General features: G+C 65.2%; 1 protein-coding gene across 1 annotated transcript; it reads left to right on the top strand.

The window, feature by feature from the left end:
• Positions 1-4,284: 4,284 nt before the first annotated feature.
• Positions 4,285-11,869, top strand: RHOD (ras homolog family member D). The gene is made up of 5 exons (XM_004481580.4): positions 4,285-4,456; positions 8,250-8,337; positions 8,947-9,056; positions 10,896-11,030; positions 11,308-11,869. The coding sequence occupies exons 1-5, from the start codon at positions 4,325-4,327 to the stop codon at positions 11,473-11,475; spliced, it is 633 nt and encodes a 210-aa protein (XP_004481637.1). The 5' UTR covers positions 4,285-4,324; the 3' UTR covers positions 11,476-11,869.
• The last annotated feature ends 512 nt before the right edge of the window (positions 11,870-12,381 follow it).

Below are 12,381 nucleotides of genomic sequence, written 5' to 3'. Positions count from 1 at the left end.
TCAGTGAGGAGCAGACAGGAGCCTCTGAGCTGCGGGAGTTCGCTGTCGGATTCATTTCTGCAAGGTGCAAATCGAGAACCTTCCAGGAGAGGAGTCAGGACAATCGGGGCTAAGAGAAGCTGCTTTCCCACCTCCCTCGTGTCCCCCTACTTGTCTCCATCATCTCCCTGACCTCCCTTTCCCAGTTCCCATCGCTTCCTGCCCTGCCTCTTCCCATTCCTCCAGCCCCAGCCCAGCCCCACCGGAAAGGCCAGGTGTGGAGGTCGCTGAGCTGACCAGTCGCGTTACCTGGACCTCACCTGCCACGTGGGAGAAGCGAGTTGGGCTGCTTTAGCGGCCACGGTCACCAGCAGCTCAAACCTTCGCTCCTCCCTCTTGCCTGTAGTTGCCTACACCTGCCGGTGCCAAGGGACCAAACCAAAAGGCTACGGAAGCACCAAGGCTGGGCACGGGCTCCCTCTCTCCCCCTTCCCGCCCCCCCAGAAGCATCAATAATGGGGAGACAGATGGGGCGAGAAGGCAGAAGCCAGGAGTGAGTTGGGCTGGGAGAGGTCAGACACAGGGGCGAGGTCTGCCGGGGTTCCAGAGGCCTGAGTCCGAGGCTTACCTTTCCTCTGTCTGGGCCTCAGTTTCCCCATCTGAAGAACAAGAGATTGGATGGGATGGCTCCTAAAGGCCCCCTCCCCTCTGACTTTCAGGGCCTGTCTGTGTGGGCTCTTCAAATCCCAGCTCCTCCACTTACCAGTTGTGGGACCTTCAGGACTCAGTTTCCCCATCTGTCAAAAGAGGCTAAGTACTGTCCCTGCTTTATAGCATGAACTGAAACGATACATGCTATGTCTAGTGCACAGTAGGTGCTTGGCACATGTGCGACCAGCGCTTTGCGTGGATAATGGCTGACCGGGATCAAGGGCTCTTAGAGCAGGCATGGGATGGAGTGGGGGGCACAAGGGGCAGCAGGAGGAGGAAAATGCCTCAGGAACTACACTCTGGGGCAGGTGCACCCCATCCAGGTATCCCAAAGGGTAGGATCGGACCTCTAAGATTCCACTCCCCTGGCACCCACTTCCCCTTAGTCCAGCTGTCCACAAACACCCCATACCCCCAAGTCAGCAGCAGGGACCCCGGGGATTGCGGTGCAGGGAGCAGAGCGGCCACACGGGGGCAGCAGAGGATTGGCCGGGACAGCAGCCCACACACCCCCCCCCCACTCCCTGCCCACCCCACCGGCCTCAGGGGAGGATGCAGGGGGCAATCAGAAAATGAGGCCGAGGGGCCAAGGTGGTGATTAAGGGAGGACGTAAGGTTGAAGCTACGGCAGATGATGGCTGGAGAGTGCCCACCTGTCCACCGAACCCCGACTCGGGTCATGTCCTGTATCTACTGTCCAGGAAGTCATTGGTTCCTTTTATTCATTTCTTCCGTCTGTTTATTCTTTCTTCCTTTTTTTCTCTCCCTCCTCTTCCTTCCCTGCCCTTGTCTGCAGCCAGGAGTCAATTAGACATAACATCCTGAGCCACCGCTGGGGGTCTACCTGGTCCCAAGTGTTCATGGCTCAGCTTGGGGCGGGAGGGCCTGCCTGGCCACAGCTGGGTCTGGGGGGCAGGCACGCTCTGGGCTGGGTGCCCGATGGACTCTGGGCTGAGGGGGGCGGAGCGAGGGGCTGAGTCACCCACATCTGGCAGTAACCAGCAACCACACTGGGCTGGAGCCATGCCAGGTACCCTGGCCCCGGCAGACAGTGACCTGACATCTCCCGCCTCTGAAAATAAGCTGCAGGAAAACAGTGTGGTCCAGGGCCCGGCAAGGCTTGAGATGCCGGGAAGTCCCCTGCCAGGCAGGGCAGATTCCACGGCCCAGTGACTAATCTCCCTCCGGCAGTGGGGGTGAGGCTGGGGCTTGACGTGAAGCTCTGGATTCAAATTCCACCACTACATCTTGCTAGCCTGAGAGTGCCTCTGTCTGAGCCTCAGTTCACCAATCTGTAAAATGGGGTGGGGGAGCTCATCACCTGCTCTGCCCACCTCCCAGTCAGAGAAGGGAATGAGATGATGTGCACGCGGCACGACGGTGAGTTGAGAGCCCGGCTTTGGGGCAGACCTGGGTACACAGCTGACCGAGGGCCTCAGACCAAGGGCGTCAGCTCCCTGGGCCTTCGTGCCTCCCCCTGTACGGTGGGGCCGGGGGTTCCTGCCTTCTGGATGCCAGTTCTTGCACATTGGTGCTGTAGTCATTGGGAAATGTTCAGTGAAACTGCAGCATGGAAGACTCATGAGTGATTATCACTATAGCAACCAGGCCAAACTCCTCTGCCTGCCTCTCAGCTCCCCTCACCGCCCCCCACCTGGCCCCATCTGCCTCCCGGCCTTGCCACCCAAGGCCCGCTGACAGCAGCCGTGGGGTGCCGGGGGGGCTGATGAGACAGACAGCTGAGCACGGCCCCTCCCCACCACTCCCCGGGGCGCGGAGCCCTGCTCGGCGGCTACACACCCAGACCGGTGCCAGGTCCCTGCCCAGCCCCAGGGCAGTTTCGGGGAGGAAGGGGGCACCTGAGAGGTGGAGGCGTCCTGGGGATCTCCTTCCACCCAGGCGAGGCTGCCTTCAGCCTGCTGCGTGTGGTCCTGTGGGCAAGCACTGCAGTGGAGTCAGGGACGTGGGCTCCGGCTGTGCCACCTTGGGCACGTCCCTCGGCCTCTCTGTGCAGTGGGGGGCAGTGAGTCCTGCTCGGGCTGTCTCTTTGGGCCACAGCAAGGTTCAAAGGGGACTCCAGGTGCTCTGGCACCTGCCCGACTTGGAACTGGGCGAGGGATGATGTAACCCAAAAGCTCCCACAGAGACAGGGTCTGGAGAGCCCCTCACACATGTTTTAAAAAGATCTCACCCCGGGTAGCACCAAGGCCACTGCCAGAGGGGGGAGGTCCAGGGCCAGCGGGTACGCAGGTCACTCCGGCTTTAGTGCTGGTCTCTAAAATGCTCCGCCCCCCGCACCGCCTCCCCCACCAGGCCTTGCCCTTGGGCTCAGGACGGGGCTGCGGCCCCCAGAGCACCCCCCTCTTGCCTCCCTACCAGTCTCCCTTCTCCATCTGTCTCTTTTATTGTTTTTTCTTCTTTTTATTTATTTCTCTCCCCTTCCCTCCCCCCCCCCCCCCCCCGCTCCCCGTTGTCTGCTCTCTAGGTCCATTCGCTGTGTGTTCTTCCGTGTCCGCTTGGATTCTTGTCAGCGGCACCCAGAATCTCTCTTTTTGTTGTGTCACCTTGCTGCGTCAGCTCTCCGTGTGTGCGGCACCACTCCTGGGGGGCTGCACTTTCTTCACAAAGGGCAGGTCTCCTTATGGGGGCGCACTCCTTGCACGTGGGGCTCCCCTCCACGGGGGACACCCTGTGTGGCACAGCATTCCTTGCACGCATCAGCACTGCGCGTGAGCCAGCTCCACACGGGTCAAGGAGGCCCTGGGTTTGAACCCTGGACCTCCTATACGGTAGGCGGATGCTCTATCAGTTGAGCCACATCTGCTTCCCCCGTCTCTTTTTCCTCTTCTCAGAAGGGTTTCCTGACCCCACAGCTGGGGGAGGGGCCCCCTCCGTACTCCCTTTCCTGCCCCTCCCCCGCGGCTCAGCGCCCCTGATCTCCTGGTGGCTCCCCTGATTTCCTGGCAGCCTTCCATCCCAGGCTCAAGACAGGGCCTTGGTCCTCAAGGCCAAGGGTCCCTCAGACACAGCGGATCATTCGGGTTTGTAATAAGAGCCACCCCCAGAGAGCACCCACCAGCCACCAACCCTGTGCTGGGCGCTTCGCGGCTGGAAGGTTCCATCATTCTCCCCAGACCACACCCCAGCCGGAGGCCACCCAGGTGCTCACCCACCTGCACCGAAACTTCCCCGCCACTGACCCAGAAGGGCGCGTCCGGGACAACCTCCTGCCCGCCTGGCCTGACGCGCCGGGAGGGAGGCTGCGGCTGTGCTGCAGAGCCCCGTGCCCCCCGCCCAGGGAAAAGGCTCTTCATTCATTCGCTCGCCCCGCCGTCGAGGGCCGCTGCCCGCGGGGCTGGGACACCGAGCCACCCCCACCCCCTCTGAACGCTGTCCCCGCCGCCACCGGCCCCGTCCGGCCGCTCGGCGGCGCCCGCCGGGCGGGGGCCGGGCCCGCAGGAGGTGCGGCGCGCCGGCCCCCGCGCGGCCGCCGGGACGGCCCTCACCTGGCCCGCGCCGCCCGCACTTCCTCCCGCCGCCCCGCCCCTTCCACATTCCTCGCGCCGGGCCTGCCCCCCGCGCGTCCCTGCCGCGGCCCGGCCGGTCGCCGCTGCGCGCCGCCACCCCCGGCGGGATGCGGGCGGCCGAGGGCGCGGGCGAGGGGGCGCCGCCGGGCGCGCCGGCCGTCAAGGTGGTGCTGGTGGGCGACGGCGGCTGCGGGAAGACGTCGCTGCTGCTCGTCTTCGCCGACGGGGCCTTCCCCGAGGTGGGTGCCCGCGCCCGGGGTGCCGGCGGGGCGGGGGCGGCCCAGCACGCGCGCGGCTGTCTCCACGGGGGAAGGGGCGGAGGAGCCTCGGGGGGGGGGACTTAGGGACAAGGGCAGAGACCCCCTTCGCGCTCTACCCGCGATGGCATCGGTCAAGGGGGGAGGAGGGCATCCCCTCGGGAGGGGTGCCGGGCACGGCCGCAGACATCCTGGGTGCACGGCAGGCCCCCAGAGCACGGGGAGGGTCCACTCGGGAGCCAGAGCGCCGGGGTTCTGAGCTCAGCTTTGCCCCTGCTAGCTGTGTGCCCTTGGGCAAGTGCCCTACCCTGTCTGTGCCATTTCCTTAACGGCGTAATAGGCGTCACGGCAGTGTCCACCCGGCAGTGTCACTGTGAAGGGTGGATTATGGCAGGGCAAGCACTGGGCTCTGAGTCTGCGCACAGTAGGACTCCCTCGGGGGGTGAGCAGCGCCCTTGGGGAACACCAGCTCTCTCCTCCCCCAGCTCTGGCCCCTGCACCCGGCCTCCCATGGGCTCTCCCTCGGAGGGTCGGAGGACCCGGCCCTGGAGTCAGACAGCTGGGCGGGCCCCTTGGCTCGCCTCGAACTCGCTGTGTGGCCCTCACTAACTCGCTCCACCTCTCTGAGCCTCCTTTTCCTCCCAGCAACCTGGGGGATGGAGGGACCCCCCCGAGTGAGGGAACAAGTAAGGTGGTGGGGCTGGGTGGCTCCCCGCGGTGCCTGGCGTGTCGTGGGCACTCTGGGCATGCTGACCATCCCCCACCACTGTCCCCCGCTCCCCAGCGGTCCGGGCTCCAGGCACCGGCAAAGGGCAGGGCCTGGCCACCCCGGTGCCACCGCAGCTCAGTCGCCCCAAGAATCCATGGATTTGTTTCCACATCTCTTCTCCCCGCCTCCCTGCCGCCCTCGGAACCCCTGGGGTTGTGCGGAAGTGGGCAGCCCGGCGGGGGAGGCAGGCGAGGCGGGCCTGGTGGCGGCTGGCCCCGGGCCTGCCTGTAACTGGGGCAGTGTGGTGGCGCCGACGTCAGCGCTGTGGCCAGGCACATGCCTCTGGCGGGTTGCGGCGAGGCTGTATTTCCGGGCCCCCAGACACTGCCTTGTGGGAATCTAACAATCCTGGCCCGGTGGGGGAGTGCCACCGGGAGGTCAGGCCGGGGCCTGGGGGCGCCTGGCAGGGGGGGTCCGATGCCTCGCGGCCATCGCAGGGTCAGAGGCGAAAACTCAGAAGGGGGCATTTTGCAGTCAGCGCAATGTGAAGGCCGCGGAGCTGGACAGGGGAGGCAGGGGAGGGGATACTTGTCACCGGGGTGGGCCTGGCCCAGCCACCTCCCCACCCCGGTCAGGACCAGAGGGTCCTCGGCCCCGGGGCTCAAGAGAGGCCTCTTCTGTGAAACAAACCACAGATCCAAGAGCTGGAAAGGAAAACGGAGGCCCAAGGGGCGGTCTAGCCAGGCAGGGGCGGTGCTGGTCCGGAATGCGGCTCTCCCCTCCCTGCCCGACCCGGGCACTCTCTGCCGCCCCCATTCTGTGCCTGCTGGACCCAGCCTCCTCCAGCCCCTGCCCAGGGCCTCCTCCTCCAGGCAGCCCTCACAGCCATGGAGGCAGCGGCTAGGAGGCCTGGGGCCACTTGGGGGTGTCGAGGAGCCCTGTGGCCCTCGCCTGGCTATGGCCGTCCTTGGTCCTTGGTGCAGGGGCAGCAGCGGGGCAGGGGGCGTCCTGAGGCATCCAGGGTCCCGGAGAGTTCCCTGCTGGCACCCCGAGTCCTTCCCAGTCTGTGCTGGGACTCCCATGGGTGACCTGTCCAGGAAAACTCCTGACACCCCTGTCTTGAGCCACATCCCCTTCCGGTAATGAGCCCCTGTCCGTCCGTGAGCCCCTGGCCTGGCCCAGACCCTGCCTCTCTGGCTGACGACAGCTCGAGAGATGACGTTGGGTGCCCATTGGACCCAGGGGCAAGGGGTGACCCTGCCTGGTGGTTCAGAGATTACAACTGAAGGTGTAGATGGAGGCTCCAGCATGACATTCCAGAGCGGCAGGAAGGGAGATGACAGCCCAGCTCACTCCTGGCACCGGGGACAGGGCAGAAACTGGAGTTGGTGGCCTCAGAAAGGCAGGCTCAGTTCTGAACCAGCGGTCCAGCGTGTCACCTTGGGCAAGACACTTCCCCTTTCTGGGCCTCAGTGTCCTCTTCAGGCAGAGGGGATTGTCCCCACCTCTCAAGGTTGCAAGGATCAGAGACGGGTGCCGGCAAAGGGTCATTCCCAGGGGACCCTTGGGGTCATTCGCAAAGCACTGACATGTCCTGAGTGCTTCCCTCAGGCGGCTCCTGCCCCAGGGCCACTCTGCTGGGGAGGGGGTGGTCAAATGGGGGATGAAGTTCAGGGGCTGGACGGTGACTGGCGGGGACACTGCCCCTGGCAGCCCGCTAAGTGCCAGGCCGTTGTGCTAAGGGCTTCCACTGCCAGGCAGTCTTCTTACCCCATCTTTCCGTTTAACCGAGGGGACTGCCGCCCAGAGAGGCCAGGTAACTGGCCAAGGTCACACAGCTGGTGGGGGCTAGAACTTATAGGGAGGGGCCCTGGGACAGGTGGGGGGGGCACGGGGAGATGGGTGGGGTCCTGGGCTGTCCCCGCTGGAACAGGGAGTGTCAGGGTCGCTGAGTCCAGGGTGGGTTGACTTCCCTGACTTCCCTGGCTGCCCCCTCTGGAGCCTGCCCTTCTCCCCACCCCACCCCCAGCAGCTTTCCAGGTGCCCAGGAGAACCGTGCCGTCCCAGTGCTAACGTGCTGCTCCTCCCAGCTGCCCAGGGCCTGACTCAGAGGACAGCGGCGACGTCCTCCTGAGTCACTGCCAGGTGGGGGCCCCACCCGGCATGGGAGGGTGGGGAGGCCAGGGTGCCCACTCGGGGCCACAGTCCCACCCACCAGCCTGGAGGGAGCAAGTGTGGCTCGGGGACCCAAGATGCAGGTAGCCCGGCAAGCCCCTCCGGGCGAGGCGCTGCGTCCTGGTAGAACTGCGAAAACTCCTCGCGGCCGCCCACGGTCTTGCAAATCTCCCCTCTCTTCATTCCTGCCTTGTCATCTGTGTACAAAGTCGGTGCTGCTCCCAGGCACCCCGGCCTTAGGGCGAGGGGGCTGAGCTCAGGCTGGGTGGCGAGGCGGTGGGGGGGAAGGCAGGGGTCCCAAAAGGCCTGGGAGGGGCTGTGGGGCAGAGTAAGAGCCCCCGAAAGCTGCTTCTCAGAGTGGGGCTAGTTTCCTGCTTGCTTCCCAGAGCCCAGAGCCAGGCTCAGAGAAGGCGCTGATGTGTGCTGAATGAGTGACTGAGTGAATGAAAGACTGAGCAGCTGCAGGTCACTGTCATTCTGGCAGGAAAGGGCAACAGGAACAAAGGCTCAGAAAGGGGGGGATTCCCCCGTCCAGGGGAACAAAGAAACGAATCTCGGCAGCTAGCCCTCAAGGGTGCTTGTTTTGCACGGCCCGTGCCAGGGGCCCCGTGGATTCTCACAGAACGCTTCCGGAACCCCGTGGGTGGGCGCGCTCGTGGGTCCCATCTTACAGTGGGGGAGGACCAGCCCCCGGGAGGTTTGGTCCAGCTGGAAGCCGAGGCTCCAGGCCTCCAGCCCAGGCTGGCCAACCCAGAAACTTCCAGCTACGATGACACTCCTTCCGACACCAGAGTGGAGGCACTGCCGGGGGCATTTCTGACCTGGACCCCCGGGCCCCACCGCCCTCAGAAGCCACCCTCACAGCCTCCCCCTTGCCCTCTTCCTCCTCAGGGCTACAGCCCCACGGTGTTTGAGCGGTATGGCGTCAATCTGCAAATGAAGGGCAAACCAGTGCACCTCCAAATCTGGGACACAGCAGGTGGGCGTGCCAGGGGCTCTGGGAGGGGCTTCTGTGCACCCCAGAGGCTGGGGAGCAGGGCCCTACTCCTTCCTTCCTAACCAGGGGGCCACCCAGTCTCCAAGGGACCGGTGTTGGCCTGGACTGGGGGCAAGCGGGAGCCCGGGGCTCCTGCTCTCCGAGGTGGAGTGTTCCCAGCCCCCAGTTTCCCACCCTGGCCCTAGCTTCTGACCTCGACCTTGGCCCTCCAGCTTCCTGGCCTCAGCCACACAGGGTTCAAAGTCAAGGCTGCCCCAGAGCTCAAAGCTAAACTTATTGGATCCCAGCGGCCCCCTTACCTTGGATGGGCTAATGGGCCTTGGGCAGGGGTCCCGCCTGCCCCTGGCGCCTCACTCCTCTGGGCCGCCTGGTTCCTCCAGCCTGGCCTCTGCCTTACCCGACGCCGCACCTTCCAGAACGGCTCTCTCAGCAGGTGTCTCACCCAGGCCAGGGCTGGCACGGTCCCAAGGATGGCATGCCCATGGAGTATCCTGCCCCCTGCCCAGTGGGTCGACCCTGTCCTGACCTGGGGAGGTGCTGCTTGAGGGCAGGAGACCTGGGAGGGAGTGACCGCCCCCCACCCCTGCCCAGGGCAAGATGACTATGACCGCCTGAGGCCCCTGTTCTACCCTGATGCCAGCGTCTTCCTCCTCTGCTTCGACGTCACCAGCCCGTACAGCTTTGACAATGTCCTTAACCGGGTAGGTACTGGGGGCGGGGGAGCCGGGAGGCACAGCCTTCCCCCACAGGCGGGCCACCCTGCCCCACTCTGAAATCGTCAGACCTGGCCAGGCTTGGATGATACCAAGTCCAGCACCTTTGATAGCTGTTTGGGGAAACTGAGGCCCAGAGAGGCAGCAACTTCCCTGGGGTCACACGGGGATTGGGTGGCAGCATCTGGCCTCTGACTCCCAGTCCAGTGCTCCTGGCACTGCCCTGGCCTCAGAGTCAGAACCCTGCAGGGCTCTCCGCTGTGACCTCTACCTGAGCGTGCTGGGGACAAAGAGGCCCCAGCCTGTCGTGAGCCCTGGGGTCCACCCAGTTCCAGCAGTTCTCGGCTCCTGTACGCGTGACTGCAGGGTCTCTGCGGGCTCCGAGGAGGCTTCCGCAGGGGCCCCCAAGGCTGCTTACAAGACTCAGGGGCTCGATCCCCAAGTCCGCAGTTCCTGCCACTGCAGCCGTGGCACAGTCCTCTTCTCCGTTGCTGCCAGGGTCTCCAGGGTTCCTGGGAGCACAGCTGGCTCTAGCCTTGGTAATAATGACAACGACGGCGACGATGACATTTATTGAGAACGCGCCACGTGCCGGGCACCGTGTGGGCATGTACGCGTACCTGCTCATTCAGTCCCCTGCACGACCTCGCCGAGCAGATGGGTACCATGTCCAGGCTGAGTCACTTGCCCAGGGATCCACGTGGATGTGACACTGGGGGTCAAACCCAGGCAGTCTGTCCCATGCACCCATTCAGGTCTAGTCATGGATCTCTTCTGGTCTAGGCCCAGATGAGGGGGTGGGATCAGGTGCTAGCTGTGGGGGTGAGGTGAGAGGTGGGTGGGCCTGCATCTGTTCTGAAGTCCCAGCTGCCAGGATTTACGGGTGGACTGGACACGGGGTGAGGAGGAGCTGTGTCCACCTAGCAACGGGAAGGCGGCAAATGTGGGGGCGGGGCAGGGGTCAGGAAGACAGTGTGAGCAGTTACTGGAAACTGTCAGCAGGGTAGTTAGGGCCCGGGGCCTGGGCGAGGTCACCTGAGGAGGGGGAGGGGCTAGAGGGGAGACCAAAGCCTGAGCCCCGAGAGAGAGGAGGAGAGCTGGTAGGAGTGGACAGGAGAGCCTGCGAGGTGGGTTGAGCTCAGACCAGATTGTGAAAGGGGGCCAGGCCCTCCTCCCGTGTCGAGCCCATCGGGGGTCAGGCAGGAAGGGGGAGGATTCCCGGTGGACTTGGCAAGCAGGGCAGTTTGGGGTGGGGGCAGGGAAGCCTGCCCAGGGCAGCCCCTGCTGCAGCCCGGGTCAAAATCCCCTGGCCCCGGGGTCTCGGGATCCACCAATGCACAGGGGCGGCGGCCACCAGCCAGGAGCAAGCCCCCTTCCCACGGCCTGCCAAACCTGGGCTCCGCTGCCTTTGGGAGCCCTGTCTTTTCAAAGGACCACCGATTTCCTTGTAGGTTTTGCCCAATCTAGGAACGCCCTCACTGCAGAGAGGCAGGATTCTGGAGTGGGGGGGGGGGCAGCAGGACTCTGGGGCCTCGGACCCGGGCGGTGCCTGCTTTGTGTGACCGTGGCCAAGCGACCTAGCACGCCCCGTGCCTTGGTTGCAGCATCTGTCCCACACGACGGATTTCAGCACGTGTTTCCTGGGGACCGGGGGCGTAAACGAGCGGGCAGGTGTCAAGCCTTCCGTCTGCACAGGTGCCTGCTCCCGCGTTGGCTGAGCTGAGCAGCGTTGCAGGGGAGGGGGGCCCGGGGAGCAAGAGGGTAGCCCGTCCGGCCAGAGTGCCACCGACGGGCCGCCCCTCATGACGCCAGCGCCACCCCCGGCAGTGGTACCCGGAGGTGAGCCACTTCCGCAAGGAGGCGCCCATTATCGTGGTGGGCTGCAAGACCGACCTGCGCAAGGACAAGGCGGTGGTGAATCGGCTGCGGAAGAACCGGCAGGAGCCCGTGACCTACTACAGGGTAGGGTAGGGAGCCCCTCCGGGGGGGGGGGGGCGGGGGGCGCGGGGGGCTCTGAGGCACACCCCTCGCTCCCCATCGGCCCCCTGCAGCCCGCGGGCAGGGCCCGGAGCTGCGGGAAGTGGCCCCCCGCGACCTCCGGGGGGGTCCCGAGGGAGCGCGGGTGCTTTGCCCTCGGAAACGCTCGTCTCCCTGGAGACGCCCTGGCCCGGGCGCGGGGGCTGGGGAGGCAGGGCGCGGGCCGGGCCGCTCACGGCAGCCGCGCCCGCCTCTCCCCCAGGGCCAGGAGATGGCCCGGGCGGTGGGCGCCGTGGCCTACCTGGAGTGCTCCGCCCGCCTCCACGACAACGTGCACGCCGTCTTCCAGGAGGCCGCCGAGGTGGCCCTCAGCAGCCGCACGCGCAACTTCTGGCGGCGGATCACCCAGAGCCTGTGCGTGGTCATCTGACCGGCTTGGGGTCCCTGCCCCGACCGCCCCACCTACCTCAGGGCTCCGCGGGGAGCCGGGCGCTGCCCTGCCGAGCGGGCTGCACCGTCCACACCCTGTGACCACCACCTGCCCCGCAAACGGACCCCCCACACACACACACAAGGCCAGGAGCCCTGGACTGGAGAGAAACACCCCTGAGGCTTGAGGCAGGGGGTTCCCGGGCTCCCAGCCCCCAACCTGGGTGCAGGTCCCAGACCGGCCTGCAGCCTGACGCCACCTGGTGGCCGCTCCCAGCGCCGCACCTTCCCGGACCGGGCGCTCTTAGGACCCCCTTGCCGGGACCCACCACACCCCGCTCTGTCCCCACCACCCGCCCCGGGGGTAACTGTAACAACTAAAACACCACCACTGATTATTTGGTCCTGCCTGTTGTTTCGAAGTGCCTTTACACACCTGTTCCCAGGTGGATAGGAACCTGCCCCGTGCAAGCTCTGGAGTGGGGCTGGTTGGATCCAAACTGGGCATTATCACTTCCTGGACCCTGGGCAAGTTACTCAAACCCTCTGAGTCTCAGCTTCCTCCTCTGTGAGATGGGACCAATCACAGACTACATCATGGACCTACTGGACGCTCCTCTAGTTCATCATCTCATGCTTAATATTCTTAACACGGCAGAGAGATGGGCGGCATCAGGGCAGAGCGCGTTCCTCCGGGAGAAGGCCGAGAGCCTTCCAGCAGCAAGCCCAGCGTGCTGCTCAGCTCCCCTTGGCCGCAGCTCCCAGCTCACCTGCCTTGCAGCATCCCACGGGCCCTCATCTCCCCCCCCCGCCACACCCCACCCCCTTTCCAGGGAAGTGACTTCTCTTTCTTGGTAGCTTCCCCAACAGCCCCCCGCAGGCCAGCGGGGTGAGGGGCCCCTCCTCT

The sequence above is a fragment of the Dasypus novemcinctus genome, chromosome 10 (genome assembly GCF_030445035.2).
Source record: "Dasypus novemcinctus isolate mDasNov1 chromosome 10, mDasNov1.1.hap2, whole genome shotgun sequence".
NCBI lineage: Eukaryota > Metazoa > Chordata > Mammalia > Cingulata > Dasypodidae > Dasypus > Dasypus novemcinctus.
Note: the sequence above shows the minus strand (reverse complement) of the source record. Positions and strands in the feature narration are given on the sequence as shown.